The 26,600-nt window shown below is 44.4% G+C and overlaps 1 protein-coding gene across 2 annotated transcripts in view; it reads left to right on the top strand.

Moving 5' to 3' along the window:
- Positions 1-26,552, top strand: part of LOC149984348 (kinesin-like protein KIFC3) — a 30,937-nt gene extending 4,385 nt beyond the window's left edge. Inside the window, exons 6-20 of one of the 2 annotated variants that reach the window (XM_090220597.1) lie at positions 8,195-8,370; positions 12,729-12,794; positions 14,116-14,253; positions 15,853-16,050; positions 16,457-16,630; positions 17,680-17,827; positions 18,161-18,291; positions 18,978-19,089; positions 19,215-19,399; positions 19,567-19,671; positions 19,798-19,928; positions 20,160-20,280; positions 20,948-21,077; positions 21,452-21,681; positions 21,974-26,552. In XM_090220597.1, the coding sequence (XP_090076723.1) occupies positions 8,195-8,370; positions 12,729-12,794; positions 14,116-14,253; positions 15,853-16,050; positions 16,457-16,630; positions 17,680-17,827; positions 18,161-18,291; positions 18,978-19,089; positions 19,215-19,399; positions 19,567-19,671; positions 19,798-19,928; positions 20,160-20,280; positions 20,948-21,077; positions 21,452-21,681; positions 21,974-22,105 (2,177 nt within the window). In that variant the 3' untranslated portion in view covers positions 22,106-26,552. Of the gene's footprint in view, positions 1-8,194; positions 8,371-12,728; positions 12,795-14,115; positions 14,254-15,852; positions 16,051-16,456; positions 16,631-17,679; positions 17,828-18,160; positions 18,292-18,598; positions 18,735-18,977; positions 19,090-19,214; positions 19,400-19,566; positions 19,672-19,797; positions 19,929-20,159; positions 20,281-20,947; positions 21,078-21,451; positions 21,682-21,973 lie in introns of those variants that run through there. The other variant, XM_090220606.1, reaches the window with a different exon arrangement.
- Positions 26,553-26,600: the final 48 nt, after the last annotated feature.

Genomic DNA, 26,600 nt, shown 5'->3' with positions numbered 1-26,600 from the left:
CAGAGTGAGAGAGGTGGAGTGGGGGATGGAGATGTTAGGTGGGGGGATTACATTTCAAGGGGGTTTGAGTCCAGGATCAGAAGAAAGAGAAGGAACGACAGAGTGAGAGAGGTGGAGCAGGGGATGGAGGTGTAAGGTGTGGGGAGACGATGGAAAGGAAGTGGAAGACAGAGGGGGAGAAAATGGAAGGAGTCCTTTTAAGGAGATTTATGGTAAAAGGTCATAAATGGGGAGGGAGGGAGGGAGGGAGGGAGGGAGGGAGGGAGGGAGGGAGGGAGGAGGGAGGGAGGGAGGGAGGGAGGGAGGGAAGGAGGGAGGGAGGGAGGGAGGGAGGGAGGGAGGGAGGGAGGGAGGGAGGAGGGAGGGAGGGAGGGAGGGTATATTCCAGTCTGTACTACAGAGAAAAGAAAACAGGCTACACCTGACAGAGATATTGGCTATTTATTTGGTGCTTGTATGAAAAAACCCAGTGGATGGTTATAATGTCTTGCATCACGTGAAGAGAGTGGCTGTGGAAACTCAGGTATTTACTTTCACTGTAGAGAGACAAGGGAGGAGACAGTGCTAGTCATAGAGAGTACATTTTTATTGTTTATTTCACTTTTTTATATTATCTACCTCACTTGCGTTGGCAATGTTAACACATGTTTCCCATGCTAATAAAGCCCCTTGAATTGAATTGAATTGAGAGCAGAGGGGTAACGTTCCCATAGGGCCTTGGTCAACAGTGCTCTATAATAGGGTTCCCTTCGGGATGTAGAATACGGCAGAGAGTTTGGGAGAAAAGCAATCTATTCCACAATGTTCAGGCTTCTTAGAAGAGGGCTGTTGGTGTAAATCAAGTTGGAATTAGGGATGAGGAATGACATCAGACTGTAGTTGTGTCACAAATGGAACCCTATTCCAAAGATAGTGGCCTTTGGCTGGTCAAAGTAATGCACTATGTAGAGGATAGGATGACCTTTGGGATGCAGACGAACTGACCTCAAAGCCATGGATGGTGTTGAGGGATCTGCTCTCCTTTAGATTTAATCAGATAATCTGCTTTGGACAACAGAAGAAGGACAGCCCTCCCTCACACTTATCAACCTATCTGTGTGTGTGTGTGTGTGTGTGTGTGTGTGTGTGTGTGTGTGTGTGTGTGTGTGTGTGTGTGTGTGTGTGTGTGTGTGTGTGTGTGTGTGTGTGTGTGTGTGTGTGTGTGTGTGTGTGTGTGTGTGTGGCTGTATGTATATAATATCATGAACGTTCTGTAATGTGTGTGTTGGCTGTATGTATATGTATGTATATAATATTATGAACGTTCTATAATGTGTGTGTGGCTGTATAATGTATAATATCATGAATGTTCTGTAATGTGTGTGTTGGCTGTATGTATATAATATCATGAATGTTCTGTAATGTGTGTGTGGCTGTATAATGTATAATATCATGAATGTTCTGTAATGTGTGTGTGTGGCTGTAGTTGTGACAGTAATGTCGGCACCCAAAATCAAATGAGTTACTCATTTGAGTGTTTAGGATGTCATGACAGATTGGTGTGACAGTGACAGTGGGCCCTGCATAGTAAGTGATCCCTCCTCTCTCCTAATACAGTATACTGCTCTCTGTCTAGTACAGTATAACCCTGGAGAAACATGCCACTTGATGAACCAAAACGAGGTTCTCTCTGCTCTGCAGCAGAATGTGTGGCTCTCCTAAGTGGGAGACCTCAGGCATCACTTCCTCTCATTACGCGTCAAACAGGGTTAGATAAAGAGATGGATGGTGGCGCTATGGTACTTGGCCAGGGAATCAGTTGTTATAACCTATCCCTGTGAGTGTTAGACAGAGTTAGATAAAGAGATGGATGGTGGTACTATGGTACTTGGCCAGGGAATCAATTGTTATAACCAATCCCTGTGAGTGTTAGACAGAGTTAGATAAAGAGATGGATGGTGGCGCTATGGTACTTGGCCAGGGAATCAGTTGTTATAACCTATCCCTGTGAGTGTTAGACAGAGTTAGATAAAGAGATGGATGTATGGTACAATGGTACTATGGTACTTGGCCAGGGAATCAGTTGTTATAACCTATCCCTGTGAGTGTTAGACAGAGTTAGCTAAAGGGATGGATGTATGGTACAATGGTACTATGGTACTTGGCCAGGGAATCAGTTGTTATAACCTATCCCTGTGAGTGTTAGACAGAGTTAGATAAAGAGATGGATGTATGGTACAATGGTACTATGGTACTTGGCCAGGGAATCAGTTGTTATATCATGAATAAACTATCCCTGTGAGTGCTGCTCTCTCTTCCCTCCACTGCACTTACATACCAGCCTCCGTCACATGCTAGATGCTAGACCTCCACGTGTACGTGTCAGATATAAATAGCCCTGGGACAGGGATGGGAGGGGGGCACTTCCCACACTTCCCAGTGTTATGATCCTGGTGCTGGAAAGGAAAGGTTGTTTGGTTGTTCTGCAGGTCTGAGCCGCCTCCCACTCCCAAATGGCAACCTATTCCCTATATATAGTGCAATACTTTTAACCAGGGCCCTGGGGGGAATAGGGTAACATTTGACCAGGGCTGTCACGACTTCCACCGAAGTCGGTTCCTCTCCTTGTTCGGGCGGCGGTCGGCGGTCGGCGTCACCGGTCTTCTAGCCATTGTCGATCCACTTTTCATTTTCCATTTGTTTTGTCTTGTTTTCCTACACACCTGGTTTTCATTACCCTCATTAATTGTTGTGTATTTAACCCTCTGTTCCCCCCATGTCTTTGTGTGGTATTGTATGTTGTAGTGCTTGTGACATGTTGACTGGTGCGCGTCAGGTTTTGTACCCATGTTGATTATTTCTTTATGCCGTTGGTTTTTTAAATTAAACTGCTCCGGCTATTACCTAGTTCTGCTCTCCTGCATCTGACTTCCCTGCCACCAGTTACGCACCCCTTACAAGGGCCCTGGGGGGAATATGGGCTCCCGAGTGAAGCGGTCTAAGGCACTGCATCTCAGTGTTAGAGGTGTCACTGCAGACACCCTGGTTCAAATCCAGGCTGTATCACAACCGGCCGTGATTGGGAGTTCCATAGGGCGGTGCACAATTGACCCAGCATCGTCCGGGTTTGGCAGGGGTAGGTCGTCATTGTAAATAAGAATTTGTTCTCAACTGGCCTACCTGGTTAAATAAAGGTTAAATGAATAGGGAAAGATTTGTGATGCAGGCTGTGTGTCCTGGTGGAGGAAAGGAAAGGCTTTCTGGTTGTTTCTGTGATCGGTGTTTTCTGCAGGCCGGTCAGAGCAGAAAACTGGTGGTGTAAAGTACTGAAGTAAAAATACTTTGAAGTATCACAAGTCGTTTTGGGGGGTATCTGAACTTTACTTTACTTTATTTATATATACTTTACTATTTACTTTTACTCCACTACATTCCTAACGAAAATAATGTGCTTTTTAATCCATACATTTTCCCTGACACCCAAAAGTACTTGTTACATTTAAAATGCTCAGGCAGGACAGGAAAATGGTCCAATTCACGCACTTATCCAGAGAACATCCCTGGTCATCCCTACTGCCTCTGATCTGGGGGACTCACTAAACAGAGAACATCCCTGGTCATCCTACTGCCTCTGATCTAGAGGACTCACTAAACAGAGAACATCCCTGGTCATCCCTACTGCCTCTGATCTGGGGGACTCACTAAACAGAGAACATCCCTGGTCATCCCTACTGGTCATCCCTACTGTCTCTGATCTGGAGGACTCACTAAACAGAGAACATCCCTGGTCATCCCTACTGCCTCTGATCTGGCTGACTCACTAAACAGAGAACATCCCTGGTCATCCCTACTGCCTCTGATCTGGAGGACTCACTAAACAGAGAACATTCCTGGTCATCCCTACTGCCTCTGATCTGGAGGACTCACTAAACAGAGAACATCCCTGGTCATCCCTACTGCCTCTGATCTGGAGGACTCACTAAACAGAGAACATCCCTGGTCATCCTACTGCCTCTGATCTGGAGGACTCACTAAACAGAGAACATTCCTGGTCATCCCTACTGCCTCTGATCTGGAGGACTCACTAAACAGAGAACATTCCTGGTCATCCCTACTGCCTCTGATCTGGAGGACTCACTAAACAGAGAACATCCCTGGTCATCCCTACTGCCTCTGATCTGGCGGACTCACTAAACAGAGAACATCCCTGGTCATCCCTACTGGTCATCCTACTGCCTCTGATCTGACAGACTCACTAAACAGAGAACATCCCTGGTCATCCCTACTGCCTCTGATCTGGAGGACTCACTAAACAGAGAACATCCCTGGTCATACCTACTGCCTCTGATCTGGCAGACTCACTAAACAGAGAACATCCCTGGTCATCCCTACTGCCTCTGATCTGGAGGACTCACTAAACAGAGAACATCCCTGGTCATCCCTACTGCCTCTTATCTGGAGGACTCACTAAACAGAGAACATCCCTGGTCATCCTACTGCCTCTGATCTGGAGGACTCACTAAACAGCGAACATCCCTGGTCATCCCTACTGCCTCTGATCTGGCAGATTAAATTCTTCATTTGTAAATGATGAGTGTTGGAGTGTGCCCCTGGCTATCTGTAAATGATGAGTGTTGGAGTGTGCCCCTGGCTATCTGTAAATGATGAGTTTTGGAGTGTGCCCCTGGCTATCTGTAAATGATGAGTGTTGGAGTGTGCCCCTGGCTATCTGTAAATGATGAGTGTTGGAGTGTGCCCCTGGCTATCTGTAAATGATGAGTGTTGGAGTGTGCCCCTGGCTATCTGTAAATGATGAGTGTTGGAGTGTGCCCCTGGCTATCTGTAAATGATGAGTGTTGGAGTGTGCCCCTGGCTATCTGTAAATGATGAGTGTTGGAGTGTGCCCCTGGCTATCTGTAAATGATGAGTGTTGGAGTGTGCCCCTGGCTATCTGTAAATGATGAGTGTTGGAGTGTGCCCCTGGCTATCTGTAAATGATGAGTGTTGGAGTGTGCCCCTGGCTATCTGTAAATGATGAGTGTTGGAGTGTGCCCCTGGCTATCTGTAAATGATGAGTGTTGGAGTGTGCCCCTGGCTATCTGTAAATGATGAGTGTTGGAGTGTGCCCCTGGCTATCTGTAAATGATGAGTGTTGGAGTGTGCCCCTGGCTATCTGTAAATGATGAGTGTTGGAGTGTGCCCCTGGCTATCTGTAAATGATGAGTGTTGGAGTGTGCCCCTGGCTATCTGTAAATGATGAGTGTTGGAGTGTGCCCCTGGCTATCTGTAAATGATGAGTGTTGGAGTGTGCCCCTGGCTATCTGTAAATGATGAGTGTTGGAGTGTGCCCCTGGCTATCTGTAAATGATGAGTGTGCCGTCTGGTTTGCTTAATATAAGGAATTTGAAAATATTTCTACATTTACATTTACTTTTGATACTTAAGTATATTTCAAACCAAATACTTTTAGACTTTTACTCAAGTACTATTTTACTGGGTGACTTTCACTTTTACTAGAGTCATTTTCTATGAAGTTGTCTTTACTTTTATGACAGGTATGACAATTGGGCGCTCTGCCTCTCTGAAGGGAAGTCAACAACAGCTACTGTAGTGTGTTGTTCTGTTCTCCTGCGTTGCTGTTTGTTTTTGTAGACGGTGTTCTATCCCTTCTAATGAGATGTGTTCCGATGATGATCTACACGGTGTGTGAGTTGGGAGATTCTCCACAATCACCCGTCATTCATACCCAAAGACTCTCCAGGATGTTAGTAGACGGTGTTCTATCCCTTCTAAAGAGATGTGTTCCGATGATGATCTACACGGTGTGTGAGTTGGGAGATTCTCCACAATCCCCCCGTCATTCATACCCAAAGACTCTCCAGGATGTTATAAATGTGCATGTTGTGCAAAGCTGAAACACATTCCACATTTCTCTTCTCGTTAGTTGTTTATCGTGTAGCTCGTCTACAACGCAGTGTCTAAACTCTACCTGTGATAATGTTGCTTTACTCTACTTAGACATTGTTAAATAGTCTTTGAGACATTTAACATGGATCATTTAATATTTACCCAAACTTCATTTAGCATGTGAGGTAAAAGGCAGGTTTAACTAGCAGGCTGATGCCATTACTTCCACCCGAGTGGAAAACATTAAAGCCTGCCCCCCCCCCCCACATCACATTTTCCCAGGATCACGTGTCTGCATCTGCCCTTGAGTTAAACATCCAGCATCTCCTCTGGCTATGTAGACCCCCACCCCCCCTCTCCTCATTCTCCCCTGTCTCCCTCCAATTACCACCTCTCCCCACCTCCTAAAACAGTGACACAGCACAGCAGAGCTGACAGAGGCTGCGTGATTCAACCAGAGGCTGCGTGGTTGATTAGTGTAGAGAACAGGAAACAGAAACAGAAACAGTCCTGGCAGAGACAGAACACCATACATCATGCATGAGGAGGAAACTGATTAAAACATCTACTGGGCACCATGTTCTGAGAGGGTTGCACCCTATTCCCTTTCTAGTGCACTACTTTTGACCAGGGCCCTAAAGTACTGTAGCTCTGGTTAAAAGTCGTGCACTAGAAAGAGGATTGGGTGCCATCTGGGACACAGGACTGGTCTCACTTGCTTTGCCTGACCTTTATAAAGGTTGTAGACTAAAGGCAGTGCTTGTGAGTGAGGACCATACACCTTCACTTTGTGCATTAGATGTGACTACTATGCGATGACTATGTGACTACTGTATGACTACTATGTGACTAAAATGTGACGACCTTGTGACTACTGTCTGACTACTGAGTGACTGCTATCTGACTACTGAGTAATTACCATGTCACTGCTGTATGACTACTGAGTGACTGCTGAATGACTGCTATGTGACTACTGTCTGACTTCTGAGTAACTACCAAGTCACTGCTATGTGACTACTGAGTGACTGCTATCTGACTACTATCTGACTACTCTACGGTGTGACTACTGTCTGACTACTGTATGACTACTGAGTAACTACCATGTCACTGGTATGTGACTATTGTCTGACTACTGTCTGACTACTGTCTGACTACTATGACTACTGTGTGACTACTGTGTGACCAGTATGACTACTGTGCGACTACTATGTGACTACTGTGTGACTACTATGACTACTGTGTGACTACTATGACTACGGTGTGACTACTATGACTACTGTGTGACTACTATGCTGGCTGTGTGACTACTATGACTACTGTGTGACTACTATGACTACGGTGTGACTACTATGACTACTGTGTGACTACTATGATGGCTGTGTGACTACTATGATGGCTGTGTGACTACTATGATGTTGATACATTGTATTTCTACATGATGATGATAATGGTGATAATGGTGATAGTGGTGATGATGGTGATAGTGGTGGTGATGATAGTGGTGATGATGATGATGATAGTGGTGATGGTGATAGTGGTGATAATGGCGATAGTGGTGGTGATGATAGTGGTGGTGGTGATGATGATAGTGGTGATAATGGTGATAGTGGTGATGATGGTGATAGTGGTGATGATGGGGATAGTGGTGATGATGATAGTGGTGATAATGGTGATAGTGGTGATGATGATAGTGGTGATAATGGTGATAGTGGTGATGATAATAGTGGTGATAGTGGTGATGATAATAGTGTTGATAGGAGTGATAGTGGTGATGATGATAGTGGTGATGATAATAGTGGTGATAGGAGTGATAGTGGTGATAGTGGTGATGATAATAGTGGTGATAGGAGTGATAGTGGTAATGGTGATAGTGGTGATGATGATAGTGGTGATGATAATAGTGGTGATAGTGGTGATGATACTAGTGGTGATAGGAGTGATAGTGGTAATGGTGATAGTGGTGATGATAATAGTGGTGATAGGAGTGACAGTGGTAATGGTGATAGTGGTGATAGTGAGGGATAGAGGCGATAGTGGTGATGGTGATAGTGATGATGGTGGTAATAATAATGTTGATAAGGATGGTGGTGATGATGATAATAGTGGCAATAGTGATGATGATGATGATGATGATGATGATGATGATGATGATGATGATGATGATGATGAAAGTGGGTGATGCTAATGTTGATGCTAATGTTGGTGATGATGTTGATGATGGTGGTGATGATGATGATAATACTGCTGCTGAGAATGAGTATAATGACAAAGATGTCTGTCATAATCCTAGAGTATTGTCTGCCTTTAGGTGAGTGTGGTGCTGATGTCCCTGGTGCCGGGGCAGGGCTCCACAGGCTGGTAGAGTCTCTGTATGGACTACAGGGAGAGAAGAGCCAGCTGAGGGGAGAACTACGGCTGCTGCACTCCCAACTGGAGCAGAGAGAACAGGACCGACACTCACGAGTACAGGTCTTCCAACATCAGGTACAGTCCATCACACATGCATATGCATGCACGAATGTAAACACGCATGCACACCGAGAGAGAGAGAGAAAGAGAGAGAGAGAGAGAGAGAGACAGAGAGAGAGAGAGAGAGAGAGACAGGGAGAGGAGAGAGAGAGAGAGAGAGGAGAGAGAGAGAGAGACAGGAGAGAGAGAGGGAGAGAGGAGAGAGAGAGAGATGAGAGAGAGAGACAGAGAGAGACAGAGAGAGAGAGAGAGAGGAGAGAGAGAGAGAGAGAGAGAGAGGAGAGAGAGAAGAGAGAGAGAGAGAGAGAGAGAGAGAGAGAGGAGAGAGAGAGAGAGAGAGAGACAGAGAGAGACAGAGAGAGAGAGAGGAGAGAGAGAGAGAGAGAGAGAGAGGAGAGAGAGAGAGAGAGAGAGAGAGGAGAGAGAGGGAGAGAGAGAGGAGAGAGAGAGAGAAAGAGAGAGAGAGAGAGAGAGAGAGAGAGAGAGGCATACTTACAGACAAATGTTTGGGGTCACTTAGAAATGTCGTTGTTCTTGAAAGAAAAGCACATTTTTTTGTCCATTAAAATAACATTAAATTGATCAGAAATACAGTGTAGACATTGTTAATGTTGTAAATGACTATTGTAGCTGGAAACGGCAGATTTTTTATGGAATATCTACATAGGCGTACAGAGGCCCATTATCAGCAACCATCACTCCTGTGTTCCAATGGCACGTTGTGTTAGCTAATCCAAGTTTATCATTTTAAAATGCTAATTGACCATTAGAAAACCCTTTTGCAATGATGTTAGCACAGCTGAAAACTGTTGTTTGATTAAAGAAGCAATAAAACTGTCCTTCTTTAGACTAGTTGAGTATCTGGAGCATCAGCATTTGTGGGTTCGATTACAGCCTCAAAATGGCCAGAAACAAAGAACTTTCTTCTGAAACTCGTCAGTCTATTCTTGTTCTGAAAATGAAGGCTATTCCATGCGAGAAATTGCCAAGAAACTGAAGATCTCATACAATGCTGTGTACTACTCCCTTCACAGAACAGCACAAACGGACTCTAACCAGAATAGAAAGAGGAGTGGGAGACCCTGAGTGGTTTCTAACCTCTCTGGTAACTTAGGATGCTTGTATCTTTGTAGTGACTGGGTGTATTGATACACCATCCAACGTGTAATTAGTAACTTCACCATGCTTAAAGGGATATATATGGAGTAAAAAGTACATTATTGTCTTTAGGAATGTAGTGAAGTAAAAGTAAAAGTAGTCAAAAATATAAATAGTAAAGTAAAGTACAGATACCACAAAAAAACTACTTAAGTAGAACTTTAAAGTATTTTCACTTAAATACTTTACACCACTGCATTTCAAGCTTTTCATGTTTTATTAATATGTAAAAACGAATAAAAACATCATTACGTTTAACACTATGGGGTATTGTGACACAACATCTGGATTTAACCCATTTTAACTACAGGCTGTAACACAACAAAATGTAGAAATGTCAACAGGTTTGAAACAGTTTCTGAGGGCACTAGATATGTCACATATATGTTGGAATATACAATAATTGGCCGTTTTCATATATGTGACAAATATTTCTGCCTTATATCCACATATATGTGCATATATACATACTACTTATATGCTCATACATATGTAACACATTTAGTGTTCAAATGTTTATTACATATATGTCCCTTATATGATACAATACATCTGAACAATATGTGTTAACACATATGTTACAGGAGCATTATTTCAGTGATACTTGTAGTCATGGTAACAAAACAAAACAAAACAAACGACACGAAACACACCATTTAATCCTTTTCATCGCTTCTCAATTCAGCCATTTGACTGTTTGAAGCCATTTCCCACTTGTCCCTTTGTTGCACCTGGGAAGCGCTTGGGTTCATAAACACAATTACTAAAGCTTATCAGATTCAGTTTTGTAAGAAATCCTTGACCATTTAATGCCCCATTTGCAATGATTGATTTGTAAATTCAATTAAGGGATAGCTAATTTTTTTACACCTTATCGTCAGTCAGATGGTTCCTTACCCTGAAAGTCGTCTATGGGCCAGGATCAACTGTATTCCATGTAATCCATCCATACACTAACTGTAATCCATCCATACACTAACTGTAATCCATCCATACACTAACTGTAATCCATCCATACACTAACTGTAATCCATCCATACACTAACTGTAATCCATCCATACTCTAACTGTAATCCATCCATACTCTAACTGTAATCCATCCATACTCTAACTGTAATCCATCCATACTCTAACTGTAATCCATCCATACTCTAACTGTAATCCATCCATACACTAACTGTAATCCATCCATACACTAACTGTAATCCATCCATACTCTAACTGTAATCCATCCATACTCTAACTGTAATCCATCCATACTCTAACTGTAATCCATCCATACACTAACTGTAATCCATCCATACTCTAACTGTAATCCATCCATACTCTAACTGTAATCCATCCATACTCTAACTGTAATCCATCCATACTCTAACTGTAATCCATCCATACTCTAACTGTAATCCATCCATACTCTAACTGTAATCCATCCATACACTAACTGTAATCCATCCATACTCTAACTGTAATCCATCCATACTCTAACTGTAATCCATCCATACTCTAACTGTAATCCATCCATACTCTAACTGTAATCCATCCATACTCTAACTGTAATCCATCCATACACTAACTGTAATCCATCCATACTCTAACTGTAATCCATCCATACTCTAACTGTAATCCATCCATACTCTAACTGTAATCCATCCATACTCTAACTGTAATCCATCCATACTCTAACTGTAATCCATCCATACACTAACTGTAATCCATCCATACTCTAACTGTAATCCATCCATACTCTAACTGTAATCCATCCATACTCTAACTGTAATCCATCCATACACTAACTGTAATCCATCCATACACTAACTGTAATCCATCCATACTCTAACTGTAATCCATCCATACTCTAACTGTAATCCATCCATACTCTAACTGTAATCCATCCATACACTAACTGTAATCCATCCATACTCTAACTGTAATCCATCCATACTCTAACTGTAATCCATCCATACTCTAACTGTAATCCATCCATACTCTAACTGTAATCCATCCATACTCTAACTGTAATCCATCCATACTCTAACTGTAATCCATCCATACACTAACTGTAATCCATCCATACTCTAACTGTAATCCATCCATACTCTAACTGTAATCCATCCATACTCTAACTGTAATCCATCCATACTCTAACTGTAATCCATCCATACTCTAACTGTAATCCATCCATACACTAACTGTAATCCATCCATACTCTAACTGTAATCCATCCATACTCTAACTGTAATCCATCCATACTCTAACTGTAATCCATCCATACACTAACTGTAATCCATCCATACTCTAACTGTAATCCATCCATACTCTAACTGTAATCCATCCATACACTAACTGTAATCCATCCATACACTAACTGTAATCCATCCATACTCTAACTGTAATCCATCCATACACTAACTGTAATCCATCCATACACTAACTGTAATCCATCCATACACTAACTGTAATCCATCCATACTCTAACTGTAATCCATCCATACACTAACTGTAATCCATCCATACACTAACTGTAATCCATCCATACACTAACTGTAATCCATCCATACACTAACTGTAATCCATCCATACTCTAACTGTAATCCATCCATACTCTAACTGTAATCCATCCATACACTAACTGTAATCCATCCATACACTAACTGTAATCCATCCATACTCTAACTGTAATCCATCCATACACTAACTGTAATCCATCCATACACTAACGGTAATCCATCCATACTCTAACTGTAATCCATCCATACACTAACTGTAATCCATCCATACTCTAACTGTATTCCATGGTTCAGAGTGGTTTAAACAGCCACTATTAACTTCAGGGGATTTGGCCACAAACACTGTTGGCCCTAACCCTAACCCCAACCCTGTTATGGGGTGTTCATGTTTAAAGGGATAATGAGAGATTTAGAGATGTAGGTATTTTTTCTACTTCCCCAGAGACAGGTGAGCTCATGAATAACATTTGTATGTTTCTGCGTGCAGTTTGGAGATGATTGAAGTTAGCGTGCTATGAGTCATAATTCATATTATTTTAAAAACATTAAGACAGTACCCACCCGCACACTGTCAAATGCACATTTCCAATTGATGAACAAAAAAAAAACGACTCTCTTTTTCAGCATCCAATCCGTCCTTTTGAATCCCATCTCCTTCCCTTTAAGCTTCAGACTACAGACAACATACTTTCCCTTTTTCCTCCCCAGATCGACGAACTGAAGAGCTGCATCGAGGAGCGGGAGGAGGAGCTGTCCAGACTGAGAACGGACTCTGTAAGCATTCAAGACAATCTGCTCCGTTTGTTATCAGCAAAGCTGCCGCGGTACATGTTTACACTGCTGCTGTAGTCAGAGACAACATGGTGTAGTGTGAAAATCCCTACGGTGTGTCAGCATTGAGGTATCTTTCACTGGCTTGGTTTTAAACCTATAGGGAAATCATACTGGTTAGGCAACAAACAGGCAATATTGCAGGACCGGTATTGACAGGTAGAACCTATTCATCATGCTTTAGTGTGATATAACCTGTTCGTCATGCTTTAGTGTGATATCACCTGTTCATCATGATTTAGTGATCATGCTTTAGTGTGATATAACCTATTCATCATGCTTTAGTGTGATATAACCTGTTCATCATGATTTAGTGATCATGCTTTAGTGTGATATAACCTATTCAGCATGCTTTAGTGTGATATAACCTATTCAGCATGCTTTAGTGTGATATCACCTGTTCATCATGCTTTAGTGTGATATAACCTATTCATCATGCTTTAGTGTGATATAACCTGTTCATCATGATTTAGTGATCATGCTTTAGTGTGATATAACCTATTCAGCATGCTTTAGTGTGATATAACCTGTTCATCATGCTTTAGTGTGATATAACCTATTCATCATGCTTTAGTGTGATATAACCTGTTCATCATGATTTAGTGATCATGCTTTAGTGTGATATAACCTGTTCATCATGCTTTAGTGTGATATAACCTATTCAGCATGCTTTAGTGTGATATAACCTGTTCAGCATGCTTTAGTGTGATATAACCTATTCAGCATGCTTTAGTGTGATATAACCTGTTCATCATGCTTTAGTGTGATATAACCTGTTCGTCATGCTTTAGTGTGATATAACCTGTTCATCATGCTTTAGTGTGATATAACCTATTCATCATGCTTTAGTGTGATATAACCTGTTCATCATGCTTTAGTGTGATATAACCTATTCATCATGCTTTAGTGTGATATAACCTGTTCATCATGCTTTAGTGTGATATCACCTGTTCATCATGCTTTAGTGTGATATCACCTGTTCATCATGCTTTAGTGTGATATAACCTGTTCATCATGCTTTAGTGTGATATAGCCTGTTCGTCATGCTTTAGTGTGATATAACCTGTTCGTCATGCTTTAGTGTGATATAACCTGTTCAGCATGCTTTAGTGATCATGCTTTAGTGTGATATAACCTGTTCATCATGCTTTAGTGTGATATAACCTGTTTGTCATGCTTTAGTGTGATATAACCTGTTCATCATGCTTTAGTGTGATATAACCTGTTCGTCATGCTTACTGTAATTCATTGTGTTCCTCCTCAGGGAGCCACAGACTCGGAGAAGCGGGTTGTGTGTCTGTCAGCGGAGAACGAGAGTCTGAAACAGAGTCTGACTGTCACCCAGGGCCTCCTGCAGCAGCTCTCTGTCATCCCCTCCCAGTCCAGCTCTGTACTCATCAAGGTGAGAAGCAGTCCCAAACGGAACACTAGTCCCTATACAATAACCACAAATATTGAATTTTAAGTTGTTTGAAGCTGAAACAGCGTAAAAACTTAAGAATGGGACACATAGAAATACCACACATAGAACAGATCTACCATTCATTAGACTTGCTTTCAATGAGAATGACAGATCTATAACACACATTTATATGTGAATATGGTCTTGCTCTTTGTCTCCCCCTGTAGGAGACCGTTCTCTCTAACAGTGCTCTCTGTCTCCCCCTGTAGGAGACCGTTCTCTCTAACAGTGCTCTCTGTCTCCCCCTGTAGGAGAATGTTCTCTCTAACGGTGCTCTCTGTCTCCCCCTGTAGGAGAATGTTCTCTCTAACGGTGCTCTCTGTCTCCCCCTGTAGGAGATTGTTCTCTCTAACTGTGCTCTCTGTCTCCCCCTGTAGGAGAATGTTCTCTCTAACTGTGCTCTCTGTCTCCCCCTGTAGGAGAATGTTCTCTCTAACGGTGCTCTGTCTCCCCCTGTAGGAGAATGTTCTCTCTAACTGTGCTCTCTGTCTCCCCCTGTAGGAGAATGTTCTCTCTAACGGTGCTCTGTCTCCCCCTGTAGGAGAATGTTCTCTCTAACGGTGCTCTGTCTCCCCCTGTAGGAGAATGTTCTCTCTAACTGTGCTCTCTGTCTCCCCCTGTAGGAGAATGTTCGCTCTAACGGTGCTCTGTCTCCCCCTGTAGGAGAATGTTCTCTCTAACGGTGCTCTCTGTCTCCCCCTGTAGGAGAATGTTCTCTCTAACTGTGCTCTCTGTCTCCCCCTGTAGGAGAATGTTCTCTCTAACGGTGCTCTGTCTCCCCCTGTAGGAGAATGTTATCTCTAACGGTGCTCTCTGTCTCCCCCTGTAGGAGAATGTTCTCTCTAACTGTGCTCTCTGTCTCCCCCTGTAGGAGAATGTTCTCTCTAACGGTGCTCTGTCTCCCCCTGTAGGAGAATGTTCTCTCTAACTGTGCTCTCTGTCTCCCCCTGTAGGAGAATGTTCTCTCTAACTGTGCTCTCTGTCTCCCCCTGTAGGAGAATGTTCTCTCTAACGGTGCTCTCTGTCTCCCCCTGTAGGAGAATGTTATCTCTAACGGTGCTCTCTGTCTCCCCCTGTAGGAGAATGTTCTCTCTAACTGTGCTCTCTGTCTCCCCCTGTAGGAGAATGTTATCTCTAACGGTGCTCTCTGTCTCCCCCTGTAGGAGAATGTTCTCTCTAACTGTGCTCTCTGTCTCCCCCTGTAGGAGAATGTTCTCTCTAACGGTGCTCTGTCTCCCCCTGTAGGAGAATGTTCTCTCTAACTGTGCTCTCTGTCTCCCCCTGTAGGAGAATGTTCTCTCTAACTGTGCTCTCTGTCTCCCCCTGTAGGAGAATGTTCTCTCTAACGGTGCTCTCTGTCTCCCCCTGTAGGAGAATGTTATCTCTAACGGTGCTCTCTGTCTCCCCCTGTAGGAGAATGTTCTCTCTAACTGTGCTCTCTGTCTCCCCCTGTAGGAGAATGTTATCTCTAACGGTGCTCTCTGTCTCCCCCTGTAGGAGAATGTTCTCTCTAACTGTGCTCTCTGTCTCCCCCTGTAGGAGAATGAGAACCTGCGCAGCCGGGTGCAGCACCTGGAGAGTTCCCTGCAGCAGAGGGCTGATCAGCTGTCTCACCTGGAGCGACAGAGCGAACAAAGCGAGTGGAGGAGAGGAGAGGAGCAGAGGAGAAGAGAGGAGAGAGTGAGGGAGCTGCAGCTAGAGCTGGATAAAGAGAGGGCCAAAGAGCCACAGGTCAAGGTAGGGATTGTCTGAAAAAGACACCTTGCTGTATATACAATACCTTCTCATTCTCTTATTTTACCTTTATTTAACTAGGCAAGTCAGTTAAGAACAAATTCTTATTTACAATGATGGCCTAACCCGACCAAACCCTTCCCTAACTCGGACAACTGTGGCCTACCCCGCTCTATGGGACTCCCGATCACAGCCAGTTGTGATACAGCCCAGGATCGAACCCGGGTCTGTAGTGATGCCTCTAACACTGTGATATAGTGCTTTAGACTGCTGCGCCACTCGGTCCCGGATTCATTCAAATGAATCTGATAACAGTTTTCTGATGGTTTGGAATCAGAAACTGGTCTTGTTGAATAAATGGTTTTATATTAACTGAGGTTATAACCTTCATTGGTATTTTCCGGGACAGATTGTCACTCAAACTGTGGAGGTGGAGTCACCGGTGACTCTGAGGCAGTTGGCTGAGGCCAGAGAGAGGAACGAGCAGCTGTCAGAGAAACTGACCAATCAGAACGAGAAGTGCAGACAACTGGAGGAGCACATCAGGAAGTCAGATGAATTCAGCTGTAACCTGCAACACAAGGTGAGAACCAATGAAAAGTAATCTGCAACACAAGGTGAGAACCAATGAAAAGTCACCTGCAACACAAGGTGAGAACCAATGAAAAGTCACCTGCAACACAAGGTGAGAACCAATGAAAAGTCACCTGCAACACAAGGTGAGAACCAATGAAAAGTCGCCTGCAACACAAGGTGAGAACCAATGAAAAGTCGCCTGCAACACAAGGTGAGAACCAATGAAAAGTCACCTGCAACACAAGGTGAGAACCAATGAAAAGTCGCCTGCAACACAAGGTGAGAACCAATGAAAAGTCACCTGCAACACAAGGTGAGAACCAATGAAAAGTCGCCTGCAACACAAGGTGAGAACCAATGAAAAGTCACCTGCAACACAAGGTGAGAACCAATGAAAAGTCACCTGCAACACAAGGTGAGAACCAATGAAAAGTCACCTGCAACACAAGGTGAGAACCAATGAAAAGTCACCTGCAACACAAGGTGAGAACCAATGAAAAGTCACCTGCAACACAAGGTGAGAACCAATGAAAAGTCACCTGCAACACAAGGTGAGAACCAATGAAAAGTCACCTGCAACACAAGTTGAGAACCAATGAAAAGTCACCTGCAACACAAGGTGAGAACCAATGAAAAGTCACCTGCAACACAAGGTGAGAACCAATGAAAAGTCACCGTATTGGTTTGAACGTCCTCAGAAAAGGTAAATATGTTCTGTGAAATATTCATGAAGAAATATTACATTCCTGAGACAAAATGTATTCTACTTCAAAGTTCACAATGATGAGATTTAACAGTTAACTTACTAACCAGAAGAAGAAACTAACGTGTATAATACTAACCTTCATTCCTACCAAGCTATGCAAGGTATTGTCTCCATCCAATATGGCATCCTAGTCCCTATGTCACGTACTACTGGACCCATGTTGGCTGGAGCCCAATGGGTCCTGGTCTAAAGTAGTGAACGAAATAGGGAGCAGGGTGGCATTTGGGACGCATTCCAGTTCATGAACCTCATCATCATATGCTGAATGTGAATGGGACTGCCTCTCCCAGATTGCAGCGTACGAGCGGGAGATCAGTGTACTGCAGGAGGAACTGCTGAAGGAGATAGGTCACCTGGAGGAGAAGAAGGAGGAGGCTGTAAAAGCTGCAGCGACGTGCTCCGTAGAACACTTCCAGAGCCTGCAGGACCAGTTCTTTAGTGAGTCCCATCTAATACAGCCTTCAGAAGCTTCTACAGGCTGTGCAGATATGCTATGATGGGCTTGTTGAATCTGGGAGTGCTGTTGATTCATAGGATGTTGTGCTTCATGCTCATCACATCACCATTGAGCATCTGTGACAGTCTTTCTTTCTTTCTTTCTTTCTCTGTCTCTGTGTGTGTGTGTGTGTGTGTGTGTGTGTCTGTGTCTGTGTCTGTGTGTCTGTGTCTGTGTGTGTGTGTGTGTGTGTCTGTGTGTGTGTGTGTGTGTGTGTGTGTGTGTGTGTGTGTGTGTGTGTGTGTGTGTGTGTGTCTGTGTGTGTCCTGTGTCAGACCTGCAGAAGCGTCTGACAGCGCTCCCTCCGACCCTGCGCACCATGAAGACAGACTACGCCAGCCTGAGGAGCCAGGTCCGCAACTTCTCGGACTTCTACGGAGCAGCCATCACCGACGCCAAGAAACAGGTCCCACACAACACTGCTGCTGGATTAACCAGTGTTGTTTCAAGTCAAATCAAACTTTATTTAAAGTGCGATTTAAACCCACAAAACTGTAAATCAATCAAATGAAAGAGATAAAAACCAAACAGAAGGCAGCAGAAGAGATGTAAAGAGAAAACAATGTCTGAAGTTACAGTAAAGATATAACATTAATTAAAGGCCAAGCTGAAAAGGTGTGGTGTGTATTCACCGTTTATCTCTGGCCTGTCTGTGTAGATATCAGCAGCCTATGAGTGAGATTTCACCGTTTATCTCTGGCCTGTCTGTGTAGATATCAGCAGCTATGAGTGAGATTTCACCGTTTATCTCTGGCCTGTCTGTGTAGATATCAGCAGCTATGAGTGAGATTTCACCGTTTATCTCTGGCCTGTCTGTGTAGATATCAGCAGCCTATGAGTGAGATTTCACCGTTTATCTCTGGCCTGTCTGTGTAGATATCAGCAGCTATGAGTGAGATTTCACAGTTTATCTCTGGCCTGTCTGTGTAGCTATCAGCAGCTATGAGTGAGATTTCACCGTTTATCTCTGGCCTGTCTGTGTAGATATCAGCAGCTATGAGTGAGATTTCACCGTTTATCTCTGGCCTGTCTGTGTAGATATCAGCAGCTATGAGTGAGATTTCACCGTTTATCTCTGGCCTGTCTGTGTAGATATCAGCAGCTATGAGTGAGATGTCGGAGGCCAACAAGGACCTCCTGGAGAAGTACAGGAAGGAGGTGGCACTGCGGAGGAAGTACCACGAGCAGCTGGTCGAGCTCAAAGGTATGGTGAAACAACGTCCAGATGAAGGAAGAGACTGGAGGAGGGAGTCTCTTTGTTCTATTGAAAAAAAAGGCAATTATTTATAACGCTGTATCATTATTAAAATAAACTGTCATTGCTGCTAGGCAACATCCGTGTGCTGTGCCGTGTGAAGCCGGTTCTGAAGGAGGACCAGCATGAGGAGGGCCAATCGGTGGTGGTAACCACGGACCCCAACAACGAATCAGCTCTCTCCGTGCTGAAAGGGCAGGGCCGAAGCCATAACTTTGAACTGGACCGTGTCTTCCACCCTCAGGCCACTCAGGAAGAGGTACTGAGAAACTCAGCCTCCATTACGAGACACAGTACTGTCACTTCTCTATCTATTTAAATGAGTGGCTCAGGGGTGGTATTTCAGTTTCTGTGGTGTGACTCAAAAACAGCAGTGACTGTGAACGATACACACTCGCTAACCTCTGGTTTTCTACTGTGTCTAAGGTCTTCCAGGAGATCGAGCCCCTTGTGACATCCTGTATAGATGGATACCACGTCTGCATCTTTGCCTATGGGCAGACTGGCTCTGGGAAGACCCACACCATGGAGGTGTGTGGTAGCACTGCATACCAATGTGTAATGTGAGGTTTATCAACGTGTTGTTGTTAAATAAGGCTGAATATTTGATTGAAATTGACTCGTTGTATCAAAATCTCCATCCTTTGTTGTCGTCAGGGCAGCACAGAGAACCCAGGCATCAACCAGCGTGCTCTGAAACACCTGTTTAGTGAGATAGAGGACAGGAAGGACATGTGGACGTACACCGTGACTGTCAGCTCTGTGGAGATCTACAACGAGGTGCTCAGGTACCTTCCCAGCTGCTCTCCTTCCCTCTCAATGACTGGCAGAAAAATATCCCAGCATTTAGAAGTGGTGATATGTTTTATGATTCATTATTCAAGTCTTCCGTTTTATATTTGTGCTACTATATTGTTTTATATTAGTAAAGGAGGCCTTAAATATATGAAAAGTGCTTTAAGTTAGTGTTAGTGTTGTGATAAACTGACAATAACTTCCTGTTCCTGTTCTGTCCCCAGAGACCTGCTGAGTAAGGATGGAGAGAAGCTGGACATTAAGATCAACCCAGACGGAACAGGACAGCTGCATGTCCCTGGACTCCGGCTCATAGAGGTCAAGAGCTTCCAACACATCAAGAAAGTGAGGAGACTCACATTTATTTTTCTTAGGGTGAAAGTCCTGGTAACTTTCCAGGGATTTCCTGTTTATTCCCTGCTGATCGGTAGAATCTTCCAACCATTATTTCTGGAAAACCTGGGAATTTGGGGATAGTTACTGGAATTTGGCAACTGTATACTTTTTTTCAGTGAGACTGATTTCTCCAACTATATCAATAGATCATTTCCTTGACTTTTCAACCTCGAATTTGATAATAATTTAATATACTGTAACAGACGCTTTTATTCAAAGAAATTTACAGCCAACTGGCAAACATTTTACGTATGGGTTGCCCAGGGAATAGAACCCACAATCCTGGTGTTGCAAGAGCCGTGCTCTATCTGCTGAGCCGTGCTCTACCTGCTGAGCCGTGCACCTACCTGCTGAGCCGTGCTCTACCTGCTGAGCCGTGCACCTACCTGCTGAGCCGTGCTCTACCTGCTGAGCCGTGCTCTACCTGCTGAGCCGTGCTCTACCTGCTGAGCCGTGCTCTACCTGCTGAGCCGTGCTCTACCTACTGAGCCATCAGAACCCTAATGGTTAATTTACTGTAATGGGAAAGTGTATACAATCATATGAAAATATGTTACTTGCAAGTTTCCTATAATTCTATATCACATTTCCATGAAATCTGTCACTTCCTGTGTAGCTTCTGGCGCAGGCGCGTCGTAACAGGATCACCTTCGGGACCCAGATGAACCAGCACAGCTCTCGTTCTCATGCCCTCCTCATGATCACTGTGCTGGGGACTGACCTGGCCAGCGGGGCCAAGACCACAGGTACGTCACACCTTAGAGACGGGACACACAGTGCCAACTAACCGTTAGAAGCAGCAGGTGGCTGCCCTATTGTGATCAGAACAGCGGCTGTCCTATTGTGATCAGAACAGCGGCTGTCCTATTGTGATCAGAACAGCGGCTGTCCTATTGTGATCAGTACAGCGGCTGTCATTTTCTGTTCATTTCCACGTGATTCTACATGCTGAATCACCACCGTTCATCGACGCCCGCTGCTTTTCACCGTTCGTCGGCGAGGTGTGTTTTGTCCGGGGTGCACTACTCATTTGGCAAGTGGGCCGGTTCCAAATATTGACACGATTCAAGGGACCAGAAAATGTTATGTTAACGGGTGATTGTTTTTGTGACATCTGCAGGCAAGTTGAACCTGGTGGACCTGGCTGGCTCTGAGAGGGTCTGGAAGTCAGGAGCTGAGGGAGAGAGGCTGAAGGAGGCCCAGAACATCAACCGCTCCCTGCTGGCTCTGGGGGACGTTATCCAGGCTCTGAGGGGGAAGGAGAAACACATCCCCTTCAGAAACAGTCGCCTCACATACCTGCTGCAGGACTCACTGGGCAAGGGCAACAAGACAGCCATGGTGGTGCAGGTAGGGACTCAGGACAGTACAGTACATCTGATACACACAGATTACAATGTCTGTATATCCATCTATATGTATACCCATAGGGCTGGCTTCTCGGACATTAAGCCATGTCCTGGACTAAAAATCATTCTGAATGGAGAAGTCCATACTGTATTTAGCCTACACATTACAAGACAACTAGGCTAAGGTGGTGCAGCCTGGCTGACACAACATACAGTACACTACATCAAACACACTGATTATACTGTCATATCTGTCTGGAAGTGTCCTCTCTGATCCTCTGGTCCTCCTCCAGGTGTCTGCTCTGGAGAGTAACGTGGGAGAGACCATGTGTTCTCTGAAGTTTGCTGAGAGGGTTTGTAAGGTGGAGCTGGGGCCGGCGGCCAGGAAGATACAGAGAGGAGGGGGAAGCCATCAGTGTGACTAGAACTCCCCTTCCTGAAGTCATCCAACTTCCTGTTCCCATGGACGACCAGGACTCCAGGGACTCAACAGACACGCAGCCAACCAAATACATCAACAAGCAATAACAACAACAAACCCCCTCTGCCCAGTCAGCCAGTCAGTCTATCAGTCTGTCTATCAGTTCGCCAGTCAGCCAGTCAGTCAGTCAGTCAACCTATCAGTCTGTTTATCAGTTTGCCAGTCAGCCAGCCAGTCAGCCAGCCAGTCAGTCAATCAATCTATCAGTCTGTTTATCAGTTCACCAGCCAGCCAGCCAGTCAGTCAATCTATCAGTCTGTTTATCAGTTTGCCAGTCAGCCAGCCAGTCAGTCAGTCAACCTATCAGTCTGTTTACCAGTCAGTCAGTATCAAAGCTACCAGGTGTGTATTCAGTGAGATTAAATATTGAGAATATTGCAGATTCTCTAGTCTACCGATCATAATGTCTGTTCATGTCATGCACAGGAGGTTGGTGGCACCTTAATTGGGGAGAACACATGGTTTCCAGGTGTTTGATGCCATTCCATTCGCTCCGTTTCGGACCTTATTATGAGCCGTTCTCCCCTCAGCAGCCTCCTGTGATGTCATGTCTGTTGAAGGTTCTGTAACGTTACACCCACCTGAACAGACCCCAGCTGTAACGTTACACCCTCCTGAACAAACCCCAGCTTTAACGTTACATCCTCCTGAACAGACCCCAGCTGTAACGTTACACCCTCCTGAACAGACCCCAGCTGTAACGTTACATCCTCCTGAACAGACCCCAGCTGTAACGTTACACACTCCTGAACAGACCCCATCTGTAACGTTACATCCTCCTGAACAGACCCCAGCTATAACGTTACATCCTCCTGAACAGACCCCAGCTTTAACGTTACATCCTCCTGAACAGACCCCAGCTGTAACGTTACACCCACCTGAAACAGACCCCAGCTGTAACGTTACATCCTCCTGAACAGACCCCAACTGTAACGTTACACCCTCCTGAACAGACCCCATCTGTAACGTTACATCCTCCTGAACAGACCCCAGCTTTAACATTACATCCTCCTGAAACAGACCCCAACTGTAACGTTACATCCTCCTGAACAGACCCCAGCTGTAACGTTACATCCTCCTGAACAGACCCCATCTGTAACGTTACATCCTCCTGAACAGACCCCAGCTGTAACGTTACATCCTCCTGAACAGACCCCAGCTTTAACGTTACATCCACCTGAACAGACCCCAGCTGTAACGTTACATCCTCCTGAACAGACCCCATCTGTAACGTTACATCCTCCTGAACAGACCCCAGCTGTAACGTTACATCCTCCTGAACAGACCCCAGCTTTAACGTTACATCCACCTGAACAGACCCCAGCTGTAATGTTACATCCTCCTGAACAGACCCCAGCTGTAACTTTACATCCTCCTGAACAGACCCCATCTGTAACGTTACATCCTCCTGAACAGACCCCAGCTGTAACGTTACATCCTCCTGAACAGACCCCAGCTTTAACGTTACATCCTCCTGAACAGACCCCAGCTGTAACGTTACATCCTCCTGAACAGACCCCAGCTGTAACGTTACATCTTCCTGAACAGACCCCAGCTTTAACGTTACATCCTCCGGAACAGACCCCATCTGTAACGTTACATCCTCCTGAACAGACCCCAGCTGTAACGTTACATCCTCCTGAACAGACCCCATCTGTAACGTTACATCCTCCTGAACAGACCCCAGCTGTAACGTTACACCCACCTGAACAGAACCCAGCTGTAACGTTACACCCACCTGAACAGACCCCAGCTGTAACGTTACATCCTCCTGAACAGACCCCAGCTGTAACATTACATCCTCCTGAACAGACCCCATCTGTAACGTTACATCCTCCTGAACAGACCCCAGCTGAGTCTAAAATTATCCTGATAAAGAAGGGCTATGACTTGAGGTCTCCGTGACAACGTCATCAGGATAACAGATAAGATTGAAGGGATAGGATGTCTCTACTGTCTCCTGTCTGCTGCTGTTCAGATAAGAAGTCTCTACTGTCTCCTGTCTGCTGCTGTTCAGATAAGAAGTCTCTACGGTCTCCTGCTGTTCAGATAAGAAGTCTCTACGGTCTCCTGTCTGCTCCTGTTCAGATAAGAAGTCTCTACGGTCTCCTGTCTGCTCCTGTTCAGATAAGAAGTCTCTACGGTCTCCTGTCTGCTCCTGTTCAGATAAGAAGTCTCTACGGTCTCCTGTCTGCTCCTGTTCAGATAAGAAGTCTCTACGGTCTCCTGTCTGCTGCTGTTCAGATAAGAAGTCTCTACTGTCTCCTGTCTGCTCCTGTTCAGATAAGAAGTCTCTACTGTCTCCTGTCTGCTCCTGTTCAGATAAGAAGTCTCTACTGTCACCTGTCTGCTCCTGTTCAGATAAGAAGTCTCTACTGTCTCCTGTTGTTCAGAAAAGGCCCATGTCATCAGCTCATCTGCATGATGCACCAACCCGTATGACATCATCATCAACAACACACTAACCCGAGTGCCAAGACAACCTCTACCTTTGAAACTTCCCACTAGAACCACAACTAAACAAAAAAATGCTGTTTCCTTTGACTGAATTGCCAGGAGTTCTTCATCAGGGGTTGTATGTTTCAAGCATCTCAGAATATGAGTGCTGGTCTAGGATCAGGAACTCCATGTAGTTATTGTAACCGTCTTCATTATGACCCGAGATCCTAGATCAGCACTTCTACTCAGAGACATTTTGGGAATACAGGCCTTGAATGCTATTTCCACCATCACAATGCTTAGAGATGCTGCATCTTAATGAAATATGTTCTCTAAGAGATGAGTGTCACAGTAGATACACTTGTGCTGTTCTATTCTTGCAGTATTAATTATCAAGCTATATCTTCTATATGATAACACGTGAGCTTCTTTGATTCCAATATAGACATGGCCCATCTTAAAAAGGTACTGTAGTGTGTAGGATCAATCTGAGTTTTGTGTAAGTGATGGATTGGGCTGTAGCTCTGGTCCAGGGTGTTAGTACAGCTACATTCAGGTAGTCTCTGGTCCAGGGTGTTAGTGTGGCCTGCTGAAGTCTCAGCAGGGGGCATGTTAACTCCATGGACCAGATTGTTGGTGTGGCCTGCTGAAGTCTCAGCAGGGGGCATGTTAACTCCATGGACCAGAGTGTTAGTGTGGCCTGCTGAAGTCTCAGCAGGGGGCATGTTAACTCCATGGACCAGAGTGTTAGTGCTGCTTCCTGAAGTCTCAGCAGGGGGCATGTTAACTCCATGGACCAGAGTGTTAGTGTGGCCTGCTGAAGTCTCAGCAGGGGGCATGTTAACTCCATGGACCAGAGTGTTAGTGTGGCCTGCTAAAGTCTCAGCAGGGGGCATGTTAACTCCATGGACCAGAGTGTTAGTGTGGCCTGCTAAAGTCTCAGCAGGGGGCATGTTAACTCCATGGACCAGAGTGTTAGTGCTGCTTCCTGAAGTCTCAGCAGGGGGCATGTTAACTCCATTGACCAGAGTGTTAGTGTGGCCTGCTGAAGTCTCAGCAGGGGGCATGTTAACTCCATGGACCAGAGTGAAGGCTATACCTACTCTCAATGATGACCTATATCACAAAATGTGTCATCATTGTGAAGTTGGAAAAAGCGGTTTGTGGGTGTTATCGTATCTCTCTCATACGGCCTAATTCACTGGCTTTCAGTGACGTGAGCAATTACCTCTTTGTGTCCCAAATGGTACCTTGTTCCCTATATAGTACCCTACTTCTGACCAGGACCCTATGGGCCCAGGGGTGCTATTTGGAACACAGATGGAGAGTGAAGTAGGTAGCCCTGTGTGACAATATGATAAATAACAAAGTGTTATAATATGTGAAATGCAGATGTAGGATCTTAGATCACTCTGTTGCAGGAGAACCATCCTGCAACGCAGGAAACATAAAACTTGTCATGTATTTGTCATTTCCATTCATGACTTGATTTTCCATTATGAGCAATGTAATCAACCCTTACAAAAAAAATGTCCATTAATTATAATCCACATAATAATTCACATCTCCTGTAGCAACCTGGCTCAAATTAAGATCCTACATCTGTAGCCTCCTTTGATAGAGAAACTTGGTGTGTTTCGGGGACTGGTGGGAAGCACTTTGTGAAAGAAATAGTTTTGCGCTTTTCAGGCCAATTTAGGTGCTTTAGATGTATAATTAGTGAAATATCATCATACCAAAAATGTCTCTGTTCGTTGTAATCTGTTTTCCATCGTAGTTGAACCCGACAGTCAACTGTTGGGCTAATAGTATATTTTATGTCAATAGAGTAGCAATACATTTCCTGTTGCAGTAACTTATTATACAAGTGGATTAGGGTCACTTTACAATCTGATTGGTTAAGGATCAGTTTTCAGCTGATTTTCTAAATAAATTTGGAATTTAAAAAAAAATGTGGAGGAACTCATTCTGTGTTGTCTATTGTACATAATATTTCACAG

This window comes from Oncorhynchus mykiss, chromosome 3 (assembly GCF_057628025.1).
Source record: "Oncorhynchus mykiss isolate SJ-2025 chromosome 3, ASM5762802v1, whole genome shotgun sequence".
NCBI lineage: Eukaryota > Metazoa > Chordata > Actinopteri > Salmoniformes > Salmonidae > Oncorhynchus > Oncorhynchus mykiss.
The sequence above is the reverse complement of the archived record's forward strand: the minus strand, read 5'-3'. Positions and strand labels throughout refer to the sequence as shown.